The sequence below is a fragment of the Pelobates fuscus genome, chromosome 1 (assembly GCF_036172605.1).
Source record: "Pelobates fuscus isolate aPelFus1 chromosome 1, aPelFus1.pri, whole genome shotgun sequence".
Taxonomy (NCBI): domain Eukaryota; kingdom Metazoa; phylum Chordata; class Amphibia; order Anura; family Pelobatidae; genus Pelobates; species Pelobates fuscus.
In genome coordinates, this window is record NC_086317.1 from 39,331,582 (window position 1) to 39,356,855 (window position 25,274).

Here is a 25,274-nt window from a genome sequence, read left to right on the forward strand (position 1 = left end):
TACATATTAGAACATCCATAACTGTGGGATCCAGAAAAACTAAGGGCTCATTTCAATATTTGTTACAATTATTTACTTACAGGTCAGTATTTGTTAAAATGGCTGGCGCTAATGATTGCCACTGGCACTTAGCAGAATTTATATGTCTTAATGTCTTCCATAGAGATTAACAGGAGATGCTAATTAACCCCTCATTTCTATGCTAGACTGTAAACATTACCAATACGTTGAATGCAGTCGCTAACTAATGCGGTCATAAATTGTAAGCCTACTTATTCTTGGTTGCTGTAGAAAAGGAAAGAAGAGAGATGCGCACCAAATGCCATAAAATAAAGCATGAAGATCCACCATTGCTGGAATAAGGGTCCAGTTGTATACCCTGACTGATAAAACAGGGATCTGATAGCTAATCAGGTTATACAATTATGGAATGTTAGCCATCAATCTGAATCCAGAGGAACCTCGAACAGATATGCACTTGGCATGTTAGAAATACTCAGACCTTTACATTTCCTGGCTCATGGCACATTTGATTTTCAAGGGTCGACTGAGGCTCTGCAGAGACGTGTTTTTCAGCAGTATGAAACCTAGCACTGGTTTTTTTTTTTGCATTTCTTTGCAATGCAAAATTAAAGTTAGTGTGAGTATACACGTTGTTGGAAGTAAAAAGGGTTAAATAGTTTTGGAGGGTAAAATTAAATGGAGCTAAGTAGAATTCACATACATGTATCCACTGAAATTGTTTGATGACATGATACACATGCACTCGATTCACTTCTGTTATGGGATCCTGTACACATACAGTGAACTGCTGTGAGCTTTAAGTTATGGGACACAGCTTAGATCATCGAATGCAATTCACTTTGACAGGCACAGCCAAAATTCCATGTGGAATGTGCCACAAATTGAATGTTGAACGGATCATGAAAAAGTTATAGAATTATTTTGCTGAAACACTTACTGGAATTTTATTGACATTCTAAGGCAGTCAACATATACCATAGGAGAAAATAGGGAATGCTTAGTATTAGGGACAAAAACAAGGTTGATGAAAGTGGACAAAAGATGGAACTTCTGCCATCCACATATGTTAAATCCCACAGCATCTATGAGAAATGTCTCTTAGGGTTATTCACTAGACTGAAAATGCAAAGTGAATTCAGAATTTAAGATCAAAATAGTCGACTTTGGCCTTGAATTTAAAATTCACTTCAAATTCTAACATTATGTAACAAACCACTGGGGTCGTGTTCAGTCCTGGAACTCAGGTGCAGTAACAGATCTCCCTTACAAGCACTATCCACAGATATCCTGAGGTTGAGAACAGGATTATGTTGGTTCTGTGATGGCATGGGGGCTTTAATAAAAAGATAACAGAAAAATCCAAGGCAAGGTATCCGAGGAAGGGTCAGGTAAGTCAGACGGTTCAGAGGTCAGAGCAGGCAGCAACATTTAGAGAGCAGGAAACATAGGGAAACAAACGCTAGGGGTTCTGAGGCAGGCAACAAAACAACCAGGCACTGATTGAAAGGTGTGCTCTGCTTATAAAGGAGTGGCTCAATCACATGACCTGGTCTCACCTGTAGGAGTCAATGTGACTGACTGCGGTACTCCCACACATCTTGGATACATCATTGTCCTGACTCCGCCCTCAGCCACACCTCCCCAACTTCTGACCTGCAGACCAGTCTCTTCATGCAGCGGCTGCTGTCTTGGAATGCTGGAACAATCACTGCAGGTTCCCTGGCTGTTAATCGAGGTACAGAGTATGCAGCAGCCTCAGGTACTATAACTGCTGCAGACTGACCTCCAGGGCGTTGTGGATGCTCTGGGACAGGTGAGTACAGTTGGCGACTGTGACAATTTAGTAAATGTCAGGAGCTTAAGACATAATCCATCATTTCAGGTAAGTACAGTATATCTCCGATTTGGTGTACTCCAGGCTGCTGCACGCTGATCTGTCACCAGGCTGCTGCATGCTGATCTGTCATGTAAACCAACCATTTTAACATACTTGTCCATTCCTTTACAGAATTTATTTTTTTTGTTTTAAATAAAATATATGTATAACAATTGTCCCATGAAAGATTCACAGGCAAATTATGAAATTTAGTTGAACCTAATGTGCCATCGAATATAATGTGCATTCAAATTTTGGAAACGTTATTATGCCAATAAAGGTGCAAATTAGATTCAAGTAAATATGATGTGTGTGTGTGTGTGTGTTATATATATATGTGGGACTTTGTTTGTTTTGATAATGAAGAAAGTCCCATAGGAGGACTGAAACATTGATCCTGATCTTCTAACTTTTTTTCTTAATAAAGTATTGGATTTTACTTAAAGACCGGAGTGCAGCGACCTTTATGGATGTTTATACTTTGGAACCCTCCTGGCTTGGGCACCTGGTAATTTAAGGGATTTAAAGCATGAGTGCCCAAGCCGGGACTCCAAAGTATAAAGATCCATAAAGGTGGCTGCACTCCGGTCTTTAAGGAAACACATACACACACACGCACACACTCACACGCACACATTGTATTTGCTCAAATCAAATGCTCACCTTTAATGGCATAGTAATGCTCATTTACTAAACAGCAATTTTAAGTCTCACAGAATGTAATAGTTTTATTTAAAAACATCTCACGTAGGTAAAATATAATGGGGGTTTAGTTACAGTATATGACAATGCATTGCATTGTTCTCTAACTTCACTAGCCCACCTATTTGTACAATTTCCCTTTCAAATTAAAACTTCTAGTCTCATTATACTCAAAATTTGGAGCTTGATGATCTATTTACTTCTACAAACAGATCAGTCAATAAGAATCTACATGAGCTCATTGAGAAAGTAATTTAAATATCGGTTTACAGCTAAACTAAGTGGCTTTTGGCTTTTGCACAAGACCATTAATACACAGCAAGCAATCCCTTCATGAAAGTCCTTTAAAAAAACAAAACAAAATAGCAAAAACATTTATTTGATACACTGGGTAGATGTAGAGTAAATGTACCCATTATTTTACATATATCAATTTGTCCCATGTAGAAATATCTTCCAATATTTGTTGACTGGATTGAAAATGTTACCATAAAAGCAGAAACACTTTATTCACATTTAGGAGTAAAGAAAACGGATACATAAAATACTTAACAGTACTTGTAATAGATATTACTGTTTCAAAAGAAAAGGCTGATAGACCTCAGAAGAAGACAGAAGTCAGCATTTAAAGGTTGTGGCGTAGTGTAGGAGTTTGCACTTTTACAAATAAGATCTCCATGAGAACACCAATACAGGAAAAACTCAATTATTATACCCCTTGCCCTTGGTTAGTTTCCACTCAGGTACCAACAACATTTTAGCTCACATGTAATATTTCAGAATTAACTTATACCATACAAATTTAGATAGATCCCCAGCTACAAGAACAGTCCAGAATTAGAATGTCAGTTGCTCCCCTATGCATAAGAGAGAGGGCAATCCCAGATGATTGGTTCGGCCTTCTTATGACCATGTCAATGAAGTTTCTGACATGACACCCCTCTTCGCAAAATAAAGAAAAGGCACATACCCTGATTACTCTTTGAATTATGGAAACCTATCCTGGTGAAGTCTGGGAACCATGATACCCCCCCAACTTTCATACTCCCCCCACTCAATTTCTTTATTTTCATGTCCTATAGTAGTGCAGCATTTTTAAACTGGGGCTGAATAGCTTCACATCTAGTGTGGAACCCAGTGATAACTTATGGCTTCTTTTAATTGTTTTTTTTTTTTCGTTTTTTTTTCCCTTCTTGTTTTGCTGTTTGTGTTTATTGTTTGTCCAGTTTCCTTCAACACAATCTATATTTAAAAAAAAAAAACATCAATAACGTAATTAAACTAAAAAGAACTAGTGATAATCTAAGAAAATGCAGACAAACCGTTGTAAATATATGAGAACATAGAGAAAGAAAAACTCAGATAGCTTGCCATTTGGCTACTTCCCATTCTGGTCGTGAATACATTTTAGCTGAGATGTTCCACATGGAAACCTATTGGTCCGATGCCACCATCAGGGGCAGTCCAGAACAGTTATACTAGCCGGATCCCTCGTCATGAGGGATTCAACAACCCTCAATCATAATTTTGGTCTAGGGTCCCATTAGCGAGGTGTGTTGATGCCCCACTAGGCACAATGATCATGAGGTCCACAATAAGTACCTCTGCAGATATTCTCATGGACCAAATCGAAGGTCAAATGGCATAATTAGCTTACAATTCAAAGTTAGTTTGATGTTTTATTGAGTGAGTCACAATATCTCCATAAAATGTTAATCACTCTATTTGTAAGTTTCAAGTAAATAATGAAATGTCTATAGCATAATCAGGAGAAAACGAGAAAGATTTACTGTGATTAGTGAAACAGAAATCCGGGCTTTCAGCTAAGCTATACTTATTTTTCAACATTCCTTCTATTCTAATTAACATGTTCACAGTAATTAATTATTAACACCGTTCATTTTATAAATAAGAACTGTGAAGAGAAGAAAGATACGTCTACCAACAAGGTGTTCACAGTTTGCATACCATATATCAATTTAACCATTTTACCAATCCTAATGTGCATATCAATATTATGATGACTGGGGTACATGCTGTGTCATGCTGTTATCCCATATAATTACATCTTGTCCTGGCCGATTGTCCAAAGCATGTTTTAGGAAGGTACCCTCCAACCTGAACTGCCCCCTAACCAAAGTCACATTTTAGGCACCATAGCGATGTCTATTTTTTGAAGAAGTTATGGTGTAACGATCCAGTCCTGTACCCAGTTGTTTAGCAAACTTGTCAAACTGGTAGAAGAAGCCTTAAAAAGGGAGTTTTGCTTCCTAAAACGGTCAGTCAAAGTTCCTAGGACATTCAACTTCTGGGTGTTTGATTGACATGTCATTAAAGTACCTCGTTAAAGCCCTGTTAAGTCAGTTTGACAAATTTGTCAAATGAAAAGCTGTAAGGACAATGTCCTGGCACCATTACTACTTCAATAATCAGAAGTGTTTTTGGTGCCTAGATTGACCTTTTAACCCCTTAAGGACACATGACATGTGTGACATGTCATGATTCCCTTTTATTCCAGATGTTTGGTCCTTAAGGGGTTAATCACTTAAAGGGACACTCCACTTCCCGGAACACTCCACTTCCCAAATAATAAATAATGAATTAAATGGAAATTGATGTTTATAGATACATGCCATTGAAAAACATACATACATACATACATACATACATACATTTAATTATTGTTTAATTGGAGAAAAAGTAAAACCAGCTTGAAAAAGCAGCATTTGCAATCCCTCCCCTTCTAACCTTGCCCAGAGTTTCTGTGGCTGTCCAATCACAGACTCCCCATTGCAGCTCAGTGAGAAGTCTTTCCCTTGTCACCCTAAGCGCTTTCATCTTATTGAAGTGGTCTGGGTACATTGCCCCTTTGCCCTTAATCCTACACGTGCAAACATTGCAGTTTCTGAGATACTGTAATGTTTACATTGCATGGTTAAGACAGCCTCTAGTGGCTATCTCCCAGACAGCTACAAGAGGAATGACCTACAGTTCCACAAAGTTTAACTCAGTGAAACGAAGTTAGACATGCTCACGCTTAGCATGAGGACATCCAGGATCTTTAAAATCCCTATAGGAAAGCATTAGTAGAAAAAATGTTTTTTTAACCCTTTATTCATCCCAGGGTGTTCGGGGGGAGGTGCCAGTAAGGGACAGTATATAGCATTAGGAATACAGTTTTGTATTCCTAACACAATAGTGTTCCTTTAACTCTACAGAGCTAAACAACCAGGATCAGGACCAGTTGTCTGATTGACAGTCAGAGGGGTGTAGCAAGGTCACTTCATAAAAGTGCTCATTTAAAAAGAAAATTGTCACTTTTTGTGCTGAAGTGCTTTAGGGGGCTGAAGTGTCCTTTGACACTAAACACATCCTAAATCTTCAATCCTAACCCTACCAGCACTCCGCCTCCACCTCCAGAACCTAAGCACCATAAAATCGAATCCCACCTCAGCCTCAGCTGTGTCATTTAAAGCAGAGCTGTTTGTACTAGGGCTGTATGTACATGCTTTATTAAATGCAGCTCCATTACAAACCGACTCAACGCATGCTGAACTAGCCCGGGGTTGTAGGGAATTGAAAATAGACAAATTTAGGTTAAATAGCTGAACTGTGACTACAGCTGAGCTGGAGACCTTTTCCAAATAAACCATTTTATTTTTACCAAATTGCACAATTGCCTGTTTCAGTTCACTATTAGTTGGTGTTTAACCTCTTATGTGTATATTCTGTTTGCACAAAGGGTTAAACACTCTTAGGTAACCCTTTAATTGCTAGAAAAGTGGAGCATACCCACCCAATAGCTCTACATAGGATGTAAACATAACTTGTACTGCCATTAACAGTTTCCTGCTTACTGTGCGATTATTTAACCCATTGAGTGCAAGAGAAATGTGGATATTCCACTCATGTCAATTATTTAACCCATTGAGTGTCAGCAGGATTTGGATATTAACTCTTCTTCCAATTTTTTAACCCATTGAGGGTCAGAGAGATGTGAATATTCCACTTCTGCCAATTTTTTAACACATTAACTGTCAGAGAGATGTGGATATCCTACATCTGTCACTTAGAAGGTTAAGTGTTTTATTACAAATAGTGATTACCATTCATTGAGAATCCCTTGTTTTTTTCATGTGTGTATATTCATTAGTTAGTTAACCCTTTAAACTGCAGGACAAGGCTCTCTGCTCACTTTTGAAACTCACAATTCAAAATATAATAATTTTAATAATAAGATAATTATGCAACTGAGTGAAAACTCGTTGTTGTTTTTTTTTTTTTTTGCAGTCTAAACAATTTTCTTTTACATTGCATTGAAAAATCCCTAAAGTTTGTATATGGTAACATGTTAACTCCTAAGCTGTCAGATCGATCGCAAATTAGTTTTAGGCAACAATCCTTTTTTGGCATACATGCAATTTTGTGGGTTACATTTTTTTTTTTTTTTTTTTTTTTTTTTTTTTAATCGTGCAGGGTTTTTTTTTTTTTTCCATTAAATATCTGGAATTATCCAAAACTATTACCATGCGGGTAGCTGTCTACGGTGCTGAAAGAGGATCCCCACAGACATCATATACAGATACATTGTAAGAGTTCATACACCGATACATTGTAACAGTTTATTTACATATGCATTATACCAGTTCATATACATATACATGGTAACAGTTGATGCACACAAACACACTCTGCAACCTTTCACACACAGATAAAATGTAACAGTACACACACACACACACACACACACACAAACACTGTAATCTTTCACACACAGACATATTTAACAGTTCATACACAGACACTTTGTAATATAATAGTTCACACACATATATCTTGTGATATAATAGTTCATATACAGATACATTGTAACTGTTCATACATACATACTTTGTGATATAATAGTTCATACACAGATACATTGTAACAGGTCATACACAGATACTTTGTGATATAATAGTTCATACACATATCTTGTGATATACTAGTTCATATACAGATACATTGTAACCGTTCATACATACATACCTTGTGATATAATAGTTCATACACAGATACATTGTAACAGGTCATACACAGATACTTTGTGATATAATAGTTTATACACAGATACAGGGTAACAGGTCATACACAGATACTTTGTGATATAATAGTTCATACACAGATACATGGTAACAGGTCGTACACAGATACTTTGTGATATAATAGTTCACACACAGATACATGGTAACAGGTCGTACACAGATACTTTATGATATAATAGTTCATACACAGATACATGGTAACAGGTCGTACACAGATACTTTGCGATATGATCGTTCATACACAGATACATTGTAACCATAAATCCAGCTCGGGCTCAGTTAGCAGGTGACAGGTTATTTTAACACTGCCATAGATTGCACTCATTGCAGACTAGGAGGTGTGTAGCAATTCCTGGTACGGATGGATGTTTCAAACTGATTAATTCAAGGGGTGGTCCCTAAATGCTCATTTAATAATGAGAAGAGAAGTGGACTGGATGGGAAGCTGATCACTGAGGAGAACACTCATATGCTGCTGCTTGTTTTTGCAGACTTAATCACCCAGCTTCCCCCTTACTTCCCAGCCAAACATGAAGATTAGATTTGCTTTTATCATGAGATTTCCAGCAAAGATCCAATCATCTCTGGAAAGGGGGGATGCCTAAAGTACTTGCAGAGGAGTGTGTGTGGCTCAGATGAGAGGTTAATCTGCTGGATCTCCTGAGACGGTGGAAGCTCAGTTTCTCTCTCTCTCTCCTCACTTGGTCTCGTGAAGCAGGCTCTGGCTTCTGGAAAGTCCCTCGAAGGAGGACCTCTTGTGGACCTTGCAAGGTGGTGAGGAAGGACCAGCTGTGGACATTGCTTGGGTGGCAGTCGGGGGAAGATCAGTTGTGGACCTTACCTGGCGGTGAAGGAGGACCCGCTGTGGACCTTACCTGGTTGAGGACCAGTTGTGGACTTTGTCTAGTAGAGCTGGTGGTGGTGAAGGAGGACCAGGACCTTACCTAGTGGAGGTGGCGAACCAGTTGTGGACTTTGGTATAGCTGGTGGTGGAGGAGGACCAGTTGTGGACATTCCCTGGTTGTGGTGGTGGTTGAGAACAGTTGTGGACTTGGTGGTGCTGGCTATCAGAAGCCAAGCAGCTTATTTTTGTGGCTGCTTTAGAGCAACCCCCAGCGATGCAGTGATGGGCTAGCGAGCTGGGAACCAGAACCGAGAGGACGAAGACAGAGTAGGGTGGATGAAGCAGATAATGAGGTGGAAATATCACCCAAACAGCCACTGTGTGCTCGCCCTTCCCAGCGAGTAATCCTGCCTAGCAGCATGCACTGAATGCAGGGGATGGAGAGCTTGTTCTGCCGCCGCCTCTCTCCAGTGTCTAGCATGGATCCCTGTGCCAGCCCTGGACTCTGGTACCCCCTCCTCTGCATCCTAGCAAGTCTCATCCCACACACAGCCCAGCAGGTCCTGAGGATTGGTAAGTACCCTTTGTCTGCTGGCAACCCAGACTGGGGGCCCTCTGAAAACTCCAGAGCAGGGCACTGTCTGTGATACATCCAGTCTGGCACTCAACAGGTTAATGGGCACAGTTACATGATACATGCCTGCCTAATGATGGGTGACTCTTTAATTTTTTTATATTGAATATTTTTATTACATATTATATATATATATATATATATATATATATATATATATATTATTTTATATATATGTATATATTGGTAAAAGTGGCATAACAAAACAACAAAATTAATTAAAAAAACACGGATGATCAAAAACAAGTAACAATTATTGTATCAGCTATCAGATTGTTACAAAACCCATTTTTCCAGTTTCTTATCATCTTCTATTCCATGCCAGTGTGTCTGGCTGCCCATAGATGCCCAGGATACTGAGTAGTATTAGTTTAAAGTCCTGCTTTACTAAGGTCCCTTTAACAGTGTGTTGCTGTCCTTTTAACACTGTCTGTACACTGGAGACATGGTGTGACAGTGACACCACACTACACACAAACTGATTTACAAACCCCAAACAATGAGTTCAATTACAAGATAGAGGGCAACACAGCAGAACCAGAGGAAATGTATGTCCTGCGATTTCTTTTTTCCAAGTTGAAATATTTTCCCCTTAAGTTTCAGCCAGTTTTCAACTCATCACAACTCAGTATAGAGAGTCACTAGAGTATTGCACTTTGCAGTTACTGCTTCCCTATGTGCAGAGTTGCTCTGTGTGCTGTAGAGCTTTGAAGCTTCTGTTTACATATAAACTTTGGACAGCTATCTTGGCATAAAGCACATTTTGATATTTACAGGGCTGTTCAGGAAAGTGACACTTGTTGGGAATCCAAAAGTGAATTTCAGACTTAAGACCAAAATAGTGGAACTGGAAAAATTATCCAAGAAGCTATGCTTCCAAGTCTGCTACTCTGGCCTTACATTTTAAATTTACTCTAAATTCCCTAGGAGTCTCACTTTAGTGAATAACTGATAATCTGATCCTGGACATAACCCCCCATCATTCACAGCCATCCAATGTCAAGCTGAGAAGGTAGAGCTCTGATCTCTTTATACTTTCTTTCCTGTGAAAAACAGAATCCTTTTGTGATTTCTAATCTCTAATAAAATAGACAATGGAAATAAAGCTAGCTAGCTGTATTGCTCTAATGTAATTCGAAGTTAGCCCTGTTTGAATACCATATTGCATGTGTTCACTCCTGAGCTTAGTGCACAGGTTCATTTAAAGTAATTTTGTAGAAAATCTAAATGTTGCTTTAAAAATTTTTTTTTATTTTTTTAAATATATTTAATTTTTTTATCTGGTGTTTCCTTTTAATGAAATTATGTACCCTACAACTGAAATTGGCGTTAGACATTTGCCCTTCTGACTTGATGCGTTGGAGTAACTGTATGTATTTGGTAAGTTGCTGCTACTCAGCGAAGTCATAGAGGACATTTTATTTACAAAAATTAAAGTGGGCAAATATCTAAAAGTGGGGCAATTACTATGGAAACCAATGAAGCTACCAGGAACATTATTTTGGTAACTTCTCCCTTTTACAGCATTGACACACTTTAAAAAAAAAAAAAAAAAACACAAAAATGGTTTATTACTAAAGTGAAAAATCCAAAGTGAAATTTCAATGTATATTGCAAATTTAAGTTTAAAATAGCTGAACTATAAAATAGTTGCCCAAGTCAGTCTTGCTTTCACTTTGGCGAATCTGGCCTTAAAGAAACACTATAATACTGCCACTATAGTGTCACAAATGCAGTTTATTCCCCTGGATGCCCTTGGCACTCTTTAAAAAGATAAGCTTACCTTTATTCCAGCGCCGTGCAAGCTGGGTCCGTCTCCTTGACTGAGATCATCAAAATTGACAATCTCAGCCAATCCAATGCTTTCCCATAGGAAAGCATTGGGAGGCTTTTGTGCATGTGCGTCAAAATGCTGCTCTGTGCCATTCAGCATCTCCTCATACAGATGTATTAAATCAATGCAGCTATGGGGAAGGTTCAACTTCTCCATGCAAAGAGTAGAAACGCTGAATGTCAATGCTGCACACTGTTTAGCACTGACCCAGGAAGCACCTCTAGTTGCCGTCTGAGTGACTGCCACTAGAGGCATTGCTAGGCAGTAATGTAAGCACTGCCTTTTCCATGAAAAGGCAGTGTTTACAATAAAAATCTTGCAGGGGCATGCTATACACAACATAACAATTATATTAAGCTGGAGTTGTTCTGGGGACTATAGTCTCCCTTTAGATTTGGAATTCACATTAAATCTATTTAAATTCTTAGTTTTAGTGGGCTTCTGAATATTGCACGGCTTTTTATTCACGACAAATCTATACTGCTTCTCACACCTCAGTAATTTTTTTTTAAAAGAAATTGTGAGTTGTAGTGGTAAGACAACCTACTTACTCAATTTAGAATGAGCTGCATAAATCCCTAACTCAGAAAAATTAAAAATCATGAATTAGAAATTCCACAGATTGGTTATCAAGTGAAATAAGCCCCGTGCAAATGTTTCACATTAAAAGGACCCATAACTGCCTATATAAATAAATTATTTTAAAATAGCTCACAATTTAGTAGATTAACCCCTAATAAAAACCTGCGTGAATTTAATTATTCATTGTTCTCATTGTGGTTATATCTCAAAATGGCTTGTAAAAACTGCAGATCTCTTGTCTGATGTCATTACAAGCCCTCCCCTTCCAACTCCGCCCAAACTTTCTGTGACTGTCCAATCACAGACTTCCCAGTGCAGCTTAATAAGTCTTTGCAAGGCAGGTGCTCTGGGTAATTGCTGCCACTTTAGTTTAACTCCACTGAGCTAAACAACCAGGAAGTAACATATTCTTTTTGTCTAAAAAATGGTCGGGAGGAAGGGGGGGAGAGATGACCAGAATAATTTATAAAAATTCCAATTTCTGTTGAAATATGCACTTTTTGTAAAATGTTAAATGAGGACACACTCTTCACACATAAAGTACTTCAGCAAGTAAAGTGCTCCAGGTATTTGGAGGGTTTCTTTCATAAGAAGATATGCAAAACACTATTACCCACACAGAGGGTTCTTGCCTTATACCTGTGCCTAGGGATGTGTGGTTAGAGGCGGATACTAGTAATGAATACTGGTATAGCAATCATTTTTATTGTGAATTCAAATGCAACCTTGACCCTGACCTTTTGGTGATACAGGTGCTCCGTACCCCTGTGGGCTAGTAGTCTAAGGCAACTTGATTGCTGTGTTCAGGGTGGTATAGTTTTCTTGCTTTCTGGTACACGCTACTAATCTCAATGGGCTCAGAGATATGACAAAACAGATGATTTGCAACATTCCTCCGTCCCAGGTTCTATCAGTAGTGCCGATGGACCTCGAACCCACTGACTAACAGTAAGGCTTAAGTAATTCCTCAGCAATGCAGAACAAGGAATATTGCATTTATGGGGGTGGGGCTTGCTACCACTGTACAATGTTACTGGTAATGCATGGTAAAGTTTAATTTCAAAGTAAATGCAATGCTGTTATATAAAGGGCTGGAGGTCTTCACAGCCAACATTCTATTCTACAAATGCCATCGTGGAGAGGAGACACAACTGGTGGTAGCAACAGCAACTGAACAAACCGTCTAAAATATCACTCGCTGAAGAAGAGGCGCTACTAAGTGTTCATTATTAATCTGTTGCATAGGATTTCGGGACGAGTCTTTCTCATGAACCTGCTGAATATAACATCAATGCCTCTTTAGCATTACCTATTAATGGCAGAGACTTGATGATGATCTATATACCAAAACTGCTTCATTACTCTGAAGTTGTTTTGGTGACTATAGTGTCCCTTTAAAGCTGGTATGTTCTACACCAGTGATTGATTGTGGGTTTTCTTGTGTGTGTTAATGCCTTCTTATTAAAGCCAGCCTTTCTATTGGTGCATAATTGTATATTTATTTCCTGGATGGATAATAGCAAATTATTGCAGATAGCAATCTGTATAAGAATTGAAATATGCTCGTATGTACGTATTACATGCTTGCACTGTATGTAAACTTTGTGAAGCCCTGCATATTAACTTTCAATCAAGTAACAAATTGCTTAACTGCAGTAGATTGGTTAGGAGAATTTTTGGCAAGAAATAATAAATAAATAAATAAAAGCCGTTTGAAGTTTGCTTGTGATCTGAAAGAGTGTGCTGCTTTGTTTTGGCAGTTTGCCTGCTTCTAAGCATATTCATTTATATTAAAGGCAAAGGACAAACAGAATAATTCATTTAGTGCACAATTGAAGCAGTTGTACAGAAAATGTACAGAAAATGTTGAAAATATCAGGCAGCGTTTCATTTCAACGTAGCTTATTTTAAAGCAGTTCAAAACAGCTCATTTGGTTAAGGTCAAGTCCTTGAATGCAGGTATGCGGCAACTCACATGTTATCTTTAAAAAATACCAAAAGTAAGACAAGTAAAACTTCAACTCCAGACATGGATAGCTGGGGGGCTTCTGCACTAAACTATTCTCTTAAAAGTGAAGTTTGTTTAACTGGGAAAAAGACCAAATAGCATGATTTATTTTTTTCCAACTTAGTTACCATCACTGTGCAGTTAAATGTACCCTTGTTTTTCCACTTTTTTATAATAATTTTGCAGTAAATACATGTAGCAAGAAACATGTCTCCCTTGCTATTAATATCTGCAGGTAATCCTTAGTGTGTCAACGTTTTCAGCGCTCAGCTTAAAGGAACACTCCAAGCACCATAACCACTTCACTGTAGTAGTGAATGGGCCTGAAGTGTTCTGCCCTACCCTCCCAAGTAAGTAGTCACAAGGCTTGCTGGATGTCGATTCTGTCTATTCTCTTTCGGGATTGGAGGCCGGAAGTATATGCTTCCGCTTACACGCTTGAGCCAAGAGCATCAGCTGATCGCCCTCAGCCAATGAGCTAAGCCCTGTACCATGAGGCTCAGCTTAGTGCAGAGAACTTTTGTATATATAATATACAATATAATATATTTTAGTATGCAGGTATTGCTTATTTACCTTCATGTAAGTGCTAAACTGTGAAATATCTTTGGTAAATCATAAAGTTAAGTAAAATATTAAAGTTAATATTCTCTTCTCCGATTTCTGAGCTAATTCATGTATCAGTGTGGCAAAGGGATCTCATGATACTTATATGTTAAAATGATGTGTATCGACAAATGAATAGATCACCTTTGTAATTAAGTCGCACAGGGTTATTCACCAAAGTATGAATTTAAAGTGAGTTTCAAAATGGCTAAGACAATAAAGCATTTAGCACGGATACTCTGTTGTTAAATGTGAAATTCACTTCAAATTCACCTTGACTTCACATTTTGGTAAAAAAACATGACCGTGTTTTAAACTGACATCTGATACATTTCTAATAATCTACTTCCATTTAAAAGTTTAAAACAGAAAAGAAAACAGACACAAAAAGTACAGAACGATGTGCAATTCAGAAATGAAAGATGATCAATCTGTTTTAATAGCTAGAATAAAGTTATTAGATCTTGGCCGATTATTATAGACTCCCTGGATCAACAGCAAAAACATATGTGCGGAAGCTCAAGTAACAAGTGAATATAGGAAAAATAAAGAAGCAGTAAAAAAAAACATATATATATATATATATATATATATATATATATCATTGTACAGCGCTACAGAATTTGCTGGTGCTATATAAATAATAAAATCATAATATATATTATTTCAACCTTCTTTTTTCCCCTCTGTTGATTATTCTTCTCGTGTGATTTGTGAAAAATGTGGTGGGAGAATATGAATATACCTGTAGTATAAATATGTATATAGCATATATTTTGTATAGTTTGCATACATTTTTCAGTACAAGGATTGACCGGCCCATTTTCATGGCCATTTGGTTTCTTTGAATTGTTTTTCTCAAACCGTTAGCATGGATGAATCTCAGGCGAATCAATTCAACCGAACATATTATATTTTTTGCTATGCACATGTATACTATGTTGTCACTGCTTCTCTTTGGGTAATTGGTACAGAGCAATTTTTCTTTTTTATATGAAGATATTTATGCAAAGTTTAAATAAAAAGCATTGAGTTGGCATTGCATTGGAGGTGCATTGTTTGCCATTGCAGTACACTTCATGGTACGTTACACAGATTTTGTAGAATTATTATCATTATTATCATATAAAAAGGTTTTAATGCACTTTTATTGTCTGCTATTTCCTTATACTCTCAGTATGGTATTACGCTGTTTAATAGATATATGGGAATTTGGATGCATTTTATATAAGCACTTTTTATGTGAAAATTGTGACTTTATTACTCATTATGCACGGTAGACGTAAATATGTAGAATCGCTAAACTATTGATTTTATTATGTAAATTGCATAAAAAGATCATGTCACTTTAAGAATGGACGGAGTGATCACTCTTAATTTCCAGTTAATCACTGGTTTTTGTTTCTCTGTGTGGTGCACATTAGCTTGACAAAGACTGGGGTTACCAGTCAAAACATTGCTGTACACTTTGGTCACTTGAATAAAGGAACGTTGATTCACGAAGCACATGCTGGATTCTTTTTACTTTTAAATTTGTTTGTAATAATCTCAGAGCCATCAGTCAAGCAGCTCGAATGCTCAGTGTCAATGCAGAACTTGGAGTGGACTTCCTCTCCCCGCCCGCCTCCCCACCACCACCACCAGAGAGAACCAAACCCCAGCCCACGCAGTCTAGATCACTACACAGTATGGCTGTGACAGGGCTATTGTGGCTGTTTTTAGTGCAAGTGGTGATTGTAACTAATCTTTGGGTGGAAAACTACATCCCATGATCCTCTGCAGTGCAAAGGTTTATGGTATAAAAATAAGGTCATATAGATTTCTATGACAGGCTACTGACTGAGGGTACCTTCCCAGTGAGAGAGGAATCTGTTGCAGGGAGGCCCTCCAAATAGTGATTTATCTGAAAACTGAAGTGGTATGTATCCTTTTTTTATTTTTATTTTTATTTTTTTTTGCATTTTTATCTATATAACAAATTAAATGGGGGGTGGGGGGGATTTTAACCAAATTTGTTTCACTGTAAATAGTTTTTTAAAATGTTTTGCTTTTTTTCTGGTTTAATATCCACAATGTTCAGCAGCAAACTTGGGGCTTGTCTTTTTGGGGTCCTTGGTTTCTATATCATTAGAACACCCCACTTGTTAATTTGATCCGCTCTATTTCCTTTAGGTTCTCTAACTTCAAGTATGTATATTGTTGACATGGTCATCAAACACGAAAATGGTAAAGGATAGGACATAGACAGCCAGAATCTCTCTCTAGAACACGGTAATAAGAAAACATATTAAACTTTCTTTACATATCACTATTTGGAGTGATGAGGAAATGGATATTATATTCACTATGTATTCTGATCGGTATTGATGCTACAATTCGTAATACAATTATAATACTTATATAACTCGATGAGAATTGTATCTAACTGCTCTAAAGTCACACTCCCCTCTACTTACAACTGCACAAAAGCTAATTATACAAAGCCTAGACTTCCATAGCTAACTACACATCCACTGAATACCCAAAGGTAATCCATTGGAAATTGAGCAGCACTCCTATTAAGATTTAGATCAGTAACCATTTAGTAAATCTCACCAGATCTGAGAGCAATGCATATGTTATAACATAGTGGTTGCCGTTTCCTGATTTTATACTACGTTTCCCATTATGTGTGAAAACATAATTATGCATCTCACTGGTGGAACAAAGTTTCAGCTACTGAAAGGAGATAAGAATGGAGCAGATTAAAAAAGAGAAGATAGAATACATTGAAGAACTCACTCCGTGTTAAACATACATGAAATGTAGTAAAAGAAAGAGGGAACATGCACAGTCAATTAAATAAAGCCGAATGGCTGTATTTGTTGTTCATTGTGGCCAGAAAAAATAAAAAAAATAAGTTTTTCTATGTGCAGCTTCCCCAGCTATTGTAAAAAATCAATTCACATTTTGTATGGCAGCCAAAGACTGGAAAAGAAGTACAGGAGTTGTAATCAAACACAAGGGTGTCACCCCTCTGCCAGTCCTTACATTGGCTTCCTGTATGCTATAGGAGTCAATTCAAGGTACTAACTCACACCTATAAAGCACTGAACAACTCTAGCCCCTCTTATATCTTCTCACAGATCCATAGATATGTCCCTTCTCGGTCTCTCCGCTCTGCCCGTGACCACCTCCTGTCCGTTGTCCGCACTCGTACGGCCAACTCGCGCTTGCAGGACTTCTCGCGGGCGGCTCCCTTCCTATGGAATAGCCTGCCTACCGCCATCAGACTCTCCCCTAGTCTTGAATCTTTTAAGAAGTGCCTTAAAACCCATCTCTTTAGGAAAGCGTATGGCCTCCAAGACTAACCCTTACCTCACATACCTGTCTCTTGCCCTCTCCTAAATGGCAGCCCACCTTATTTGATTGCAAATTCCTGTCCTAATGTGTTTTACACCCCACCTCCTATAGAATGTAAGCTCGATCGAGCAGGGTCCTCTTCAACCTATTGTTCCTGTAAGTTTATTTGTAATTGTCCTATTTATAGTTAAATCCCTTCTCATAATATTGTAAAGCGCTACGGAATCTGTTGGCGCTATATAAATTGCAATAATAATAATAATAATAAAGTGTGCCCACAACTGATTATAGACTTATTGGGATTGTAGTGCAATAGAAGTTAAAGGGACATTATAGTCATCAAAACAACTTTAGCTTAATGAAGCAGTTTTGGTGTATAGATCATGCCCCTGAAGTCTCTCTGCTCAATTCCCCGCCATTTAGAAGTTAAATCTAGTGTTTCTGTCTATGCAGTGCAAGCCACACCTCCCCTGGCTTTGACTAACCATCATGAAAAAAATGATGTTTCATTTCAATCCGATCTTACTTCCTTGAGAAATGTCTACCTACTGCATTATAATATTAACTTTAATCAAACTCATGGGTCTCCTGCAGGCCCTAATAGACTATTATCAGAGCAAAATATAAGAAATTCTGTTATTAAACACACTATGCAGTAAAGGAATTTTAAATATGAGATTTATTTTTACAGGAAGTGTGCAGCGTGTCTCTGCCAGGAGAGGTGTGATTAGAGCTGCATGAACAACAAAGGTGAATTGACTCCTAAATAGCAGAGAGTTGAGCAGTGAGACAGTAGGGACATGATCTATACACCAAAACTGCTACATTGAGCTAAAGTTGTTTTGGTGCTTATAGTGTCCCCTGAAGAGGACCACAGTTAAACAGCTAAGGTTTACATTGATGTGAAAATCATGTATTGGATTCTACTAGCTAAGCATCTTAGGACTTTTAACCCGTAGCTAGATTGAAGATGTAAAACGTAACTCACTTGTGCACAGACAGACCATCAGTGCATAATAGCTGTCCTTGGTTTTGACATTAGGAGAGCACAGCTAGACTAGAGATGAGTCACAGATCTCTTCGTTTATGTTCTTGTAAAACATTATTATAAACAAACAAAAATTCATCTTTTCGCTGCTTATTATGACTGTTCAAGTGAACAAAATGCGTTCCCTTCAGTCTTCCTATAGCATGCTAAACAATATATTGTAAGCACGATGGCTGTTCCTTCCCACAACTGTGAATTTTGGAAACTTGTCAGAGGAATTGCACATATAGGACCATGTCAGCTGAGATGGGGCAATAGCTGAGTTTTAGTCTATTTACCAACTGGTCGATTGTTTGTGATTTGTGGGTTAGTGAGTAAATCACAATGCTTATTAAAACCCACATCCACACAATGTGTATTAAATATAAAATAATAATAAATATATTCATTGTATACTGCAGATGGCAGTACACATGCAAATCTTTCCTGTTTATTAAATGTTTGTAACCTCAAAAAGCAGGAACAGTAAAAAAAAACACTCTAAATAAATTAAAATAAAATACATTATAACACTGTGAAAAACAAAGGAAATCATTTTTGTTGCAACGCTGTATAAGTCTATTATTACATTAAATTTAATGGATAGTTTAGAAGTGTTTCTCAGAGTACTGTCCCTTTAACATAATAAGTGACACATTCAATATAATTATGTCAGAGTTACTCACTAATTCAAGGAGAATTCAAAGTGAATTTCAAATTTGAGGCCACAGGAGCTGAACTCAAAATCATTTTTTTCCAGCTTTATTAAACTTTAGTATATAACCTTGGGTATGATAATAAAGCTGAGTTGGTCAGTAAAGTAATACCATATATGAACACTAGGTGGCTATGGTTTTGTAGTAGTCAGTCAGTAGAACAATTCATGAGGTGGAATCCCTCAGTCCTGTGTTCTTGCTAAGATTCCTATGAAGAAACAGTACAATGTGACAAATACAATGAATCCATTCTTTTACAAGATTAAATATAGAGTAAGTATGTGAGAGAAGCGAGTGTGGGCTCCAGTTTTGTGTGTGTGTGTGTGTGTGTTTGTGCATTTATATACACTTGCTATATATGTAATCTTATAAAAGAATGAAATCATTGCTATGAAAGTAATTATAGAGCACATGTACGGGACTTTGTAAGATGCTGAAGATCTGCTTTTATTATAGGAGTTTAATACACATATACAGCGTCAATGTATCAGTCTATAACACAGCACTTTTCTCAATAACACTGGCCCAGTGTTATGCTGTAATAAATTGAAAAATAAAGGAATTGGGGCCATAATATGACCATATCATTTTAAGGCCACCATACATCACGGTACCCCAATATTGGTGGGTCCTATGGTAATTTTAACATGAGAGACAAATTGAGTAGTGCTATGAGCTATATGAACTAAAGTGTATTTCATTAATCTGTTGTAAGAGCATTATCTATATATATACTGTAAAATTAATATGATAAAAAAAAATTTAAAAAAATTGCAGCCGCAAGTACTTCTGGGAGGAAGTGACGGATGGTCACTTCCTCCCAGCTCACTCCGCACGGGAGGAAATACAGCGTTGAGGCCTTGAAGAGGGAGAGCCACGCCAACTCCCATTAGTCCCAGCCACCCTTCTGCAAGGAAAAGGTAAGAAACAGGAGGTTGGCTGAAAAATAAGCTGTGTGTGTCAGTATGTCTGTCTGTCAGTATGTATGTCAGTATGTGTGTGTGTATGTCAGTATGTCTGTATGTCTGTCTGTGTGAATTAATGTATGTATGAATGTATTATTATTTATAAAGCGCCAACAGGTCCTGTAGCGCTGTACAATGGGTGGACTAAAAGAAACGTATTTGTAACCAGACAAGTTGGACACACAGGAACAGAAGTATTGAGGGCCCTACTCAATGAGTTTACATGCTAGAGGGAGTGGGGTAATGTGACAAAAGGTAAGGGTAGGGTAGAAAAGTAGGTTGCTAGGATAGTGTTAATTGAGGGCTTAGTGTTTTGTTTTGATGACAGTTTCAGGAGAGGAATCGGTGCGGGGAGGGAAAGCTGTTCACAGTTTAATTGATATGCTTTTCTAAAGATATAAGTTTTCAAAGATTTTTTGAAGGAGTGGAGATTGGGTGAGAGTCTAACAGAGAGGGGAAGGTCGTTCCATAGGAATGGTGCAGCCCTAGAGAAGTCTTTAAGGTGAGCATCAGAGGTAGGGGTACGAACAGAGGTTAGACATACGTCTGCGGCAGAGCGTAGGGGCCTAGATGGGACATATTTGTGTATTAGTGAGGATAAGTAGGTGGGAGCAGCATTGTGTAGAGATATGTAAGCAAGTGCCAGGATCTAAAATTGAGCCCTATATCTTACAGGAAGCCAATAGAGGGTCTGATAAAGGGGGGAGGCGTGGGTGGTTCAGGCGGACAGAAAGCTGAGCCTCGCTGCCGCAATCATTATAGACTGTAATAGAGCAAGTTGAAAACCCGTAAGACCACAAAGAAGTGGATTACAGTAGTCAAGGCGAGAGAGGACAGCAGCATGTATGTCAGTATGTATGTCAGTGTCTGTATGTCAGTATGTATGTGTGTGTGTCTGTATGTATGTTAGTATGTTAGTATGTGTCTGTGTGTCACTATGTTTGTCTGTGTGTCAGTATATGTGTCTATGACTGTTTCAGTATGTGTGTCTGTTAGTATGTGTGTATGTCAGTATGTGTGTATGTGTGTGTGTATCTTTGTGTGTGTGTGTGTATCTGTGTCCTTTGTATCAGTGAGTGTGTTTGTGTCTGTGTGTGTATTCCTGTGGGCGGGATTTGTAGACTGGCCTTGTGGGCGAGCTTGTAGACGGGCCCCCTGGGCCCAGACACTGAGCTGTGTTAGGGGTCCCAAAATTTCTGATGACGTCCCTGTGTTGGACCCACCGATATTGAGGTACTCTAGCATAGTGGTGGGATTAATACAATATGGCCATATGGTGGAACTGCATTCCCATATTTGTTTGCTGAGATTTTAAGTAATTTTATGTAGCCTTATAGAATTTAAAAGTGTATTTTTGCGTGTGAGCTGTAATGTTATCTGAATTTTATGCTGTAATACAAAGACCTTTTACAAAGACCTTGATGTATATATACATATAGTAGGGTAGCACTTACCTGAATATACAAATATACATAGTTTGCAAGCGCATTCTAGTAGGGTCCTCATAAACCTATTGTTCCTGTCAAAATTTGTCATAGTTTATAATGTAACATATACATGCATATATTGGAAATGGCAATATATTATGAATATATTATGAATTATATCACCACAACCACTTCAAAACAGCAGAGAGTTTTTTTTCTACAAACATTTAATGGATCATCAATATGCATCCAAGAAAAGGTCCATTCCAAACAAGAGATTGTTGCTAAGTATAATGGCCCTGGGAAGGGAGGCTAGCTGTCTCCACTCCTGGTAACTCACTCTGCCGCTGGGAAGATAGGCTGGCACTCTCCACTCCCGATAGTATGACCTGCTGCTGGGGAGGGACACCGGCTGCCTCTGGTCTTGGTAATTTATTCTGCCGCTGGGAGGAGGAACCACTGTCTCCGCTCCTGTTGACAACAACTGCCGCTGGGAAGGAAGGCCGATACTCTTCTCTACCTGAAGAACCAACTGCCGTAGGAGAGGGGGACTGACCATCATCACGTCCGGTAGATAAGGCTGCCGCTGGGGAGATAGGTTAAATATTTCCACTCCCGGTAACTTCGACTGCAGCTGGGGAGAGGGAATGACCGTCACCTCTCCCAGAAGCTTAGGCTGCCACTAGGGAAGACACCCTATACTCTCCTCTCCCTGAACAACCAACTGTCACTGAGGAAGGAGGCCGATATTGTACTCTCCCTGATGAACCAAATTCCTGCTGAAGAGGGAGACTGATCCAAATGCAGCTGGATGGGGAGCGACAGTCTATATCGACTAGCCCATATGCTCATTACATAAGGATTACTGTGACAACTCAATAAAAAAACAAACAATCAGATCACATTATACAACATACAGGAACTTATAATAACTTAATGACATATTTATAAAGGGGTGGGGAAGACAATAATTAACACAAACCATCTCTCCTGCCTGCAGAATTAGCAATATACAAATCTACCTGAATATGCAAATTAACAAGCCTTGCTATTCAGGCAGTGCATATGGCTGTTTCTACCGACAGAGGGCGCTCTACAGGCTCCATAGCCAAATCCACCTAGCTCGCAGCAAGCCTCAGCAGGACAGGAGAGCAGACAAAAAAATTATAAATACACAAATACATTATAAACACCCTGCACCTATAATGGGACAGGGTGACTTAGACATATCAAGTATTCCATGATCCTAGCGAAAGTGTATATTTTAAACACCTGGTGATGGCAACTACCCTCACAGTATCTATTCTAGTATCTATAGTATCAATGTACCTATAAGTCTTAGTGCGAGTTTATGTCATAATAAGGAATGTTGCATCTTTAGGGTGTTGAGTTTGTCACATTCAATGCAAATAAAGATAAACCATTATTATGACTTATTACTGTCTTCATATTGCTAGATGGGTATCTAATCACAGGACCAGTAGGACACTATGCCACACAAGTCACTATAAAGTTAATCTCGGGTCATTAGTTACTCCAAGTCCCCCTCCCACAGTGTTCCTTTATACCTTTGGGAAAATACAATGGTATGACATCTATAGCACATCTTCTGTTTTGAAGTGGTTTAATCCCTACCAAAAAACAACATAAAACATATGTATATAGATACTATTATAAATTTAGCTATTGCTTGATGAATACATATTGTGTTACATAACATTATAATTTTAACATATGTTGCATATGTGGAGGCTACAGTATATCTATGGAACATGGTTTAACACATTTTAGAGAAATTCAGTATACCAGTATCTTAGAAAATTACTAATGCATTAACTGAGTAATATGCTTGCCATGCTGTGCTTGCCTTTTTGTGTTTAACAAGTTATTAAAACTTGTTGAAAGGGAATTTTACTTACAGTAGTAGAGTGGGCTGCTTACAGTAAAATACTGGATAATGAAATTAATAAGGTGTTGTGAACCTCAGTAGAGACTTCATAAAAGATGTACACACAGTATATGCAGAACTTGTGCTAGTTGGGATAAACAATTCATCTATAAAGATTTTTTTGACATAATTTGTAAACTGAGTCATAGACCACTGAATAAACCGAGGTACTTATCTGTTAATACCCACGGATGACATTTTTACTATATCATTTGCTTGTAAAAGATACAATGTCATGTTTCTTAGTTATTATTATTCCCTTAGAATGCTCAACAACCTACTAAGCGTTGTAACCGCACATGTGCACTTGGACATTCCGTCTGCAGAGACATACATACTCTTGGTGCTCTTACTCATGTGCTAGGCATCACAAGGGTGGTGGTGTAAGTAACATGCATTGTATGCCCTTGGCAAAGAATGTAAATCAAGAAATAATAAAAAAAAATGTTTATTAAAAAAGTAAAAAAAAAAATAGCAATACTTTGTTATTGGTCTGTGTACACATCAAAGATGTGACAGTTTCCTTTCCACAAATAATTATTGCATTTTCAAGTGTGTATTTCTGCATTGACGTTTAATAAATGGAGGAGTAACAAGCATCAGACCCTTCCAGTTAATATGTAGGTATAACAGCCAATGCACAAATTGAGTATTGATCATAAAATCTTAGAATGAAATACATTACTTTATTGGGTGCTTCAGGTTCGTATGACTTTATTCGATATACTGAGACCTTGCAAACTGTTTTCTGTAAATGTGTTAGTACCTGGGGTCAGATCTGGATTTACCCTCTCTGCTGCTCCAAGGCCTGTTTCTTGAATGCACCCCAGCCCATCATATACATGAATCTTGGTGTATGTGATTGGATGGATGAATGTAACTAGTTTGGGATATGTAATTGGAAGAATGAATGTGACTAGGTTAGGGTATGTGATTGGATGGATGAATATAACTAGGTTAATGTATGTGATGGCATGCATGAATGTGACTAGTTTGGGGTATGTGATTGGATGGATGAATGTAACTAGTTTGGGATATGTAATTGGAAGAATGAATGTGACTAGGTTAGGGTATGTGACTGGATGGATGAATGTAACTAGTTTGGGATATGTAATTGGAAGAATGAATGTGACTAGGTTAGGGTATGTGATTGGATGGATGAATGTAACTAGTTCGGGATATGTAATTGGAAGAATGAATGTGACTAGGTTAGGGCATGTGATTGGATGGATGAATATAACTAGGTTAATGTATGTGATGGCATGCATGAATGTGACTAGTTTGGGGTATGTGATTGGATGGATGAATGTAACTAGTTTGGGATATGTAATTGGAAGAATGAATGTGACTAGGTTAGGGTATGTGATTGGATGGATGAATGTAACTAGTTTGGGATATGTAATTGGAAGAATGAATGTGACTAGGTTAGGGTATGTGATTGGATGGATGTACCTAGGTTAGGGTATGTTATTGGATGGATGAATATAACTAGGTTAATGTATGTGATGGCATGCATGAATGTGACTAGTTTGGGGTATGTGATTGGATGGATGAATGTGACTAGGTTAGGGTATGTGATTGGATGGATGAATGTAACTAGTTTGGGATATGTAATTGGAAGAATGAATGTGACTAGGTTAGGGTATGTGATTGGA

The 25,274-nt window shown here is 38.0% G+C and overlaps 1 protein-coding gene across 6 annotated transcripts in view; it reads left to right on the forward strand.

Moving 5' to 3' along the window:
- The first annotated feature begins 8,120 nt into the window (after positions 1-8,120).
- Positions 8,121-25,274, forward strand: part of GRIK1 (glutamate ionotropic receptor kainate type subunit 1) — a 479,351-nt gene continuing 462,197 nt past the window's right edge. For 5 of the 6 annotated variants that reach the window (XM_063448077.1, XM_063448103.1, XM_063448095.1 and 2 more), the window contains exon 1: positions 8,121-9,103. In XM_063448077.1, the coding sequence (XP_063304147.1) occupies positions 8,959-9,103 (145 nt within the window). In that variant the 5' untranslated portion in view covers positions 8,121-8,958. The remainder of the gene's footprint in view (positions 9,104-25,274) is intronic. The other variant, XM_063448085.1, reaches the window with a different exon arrangement.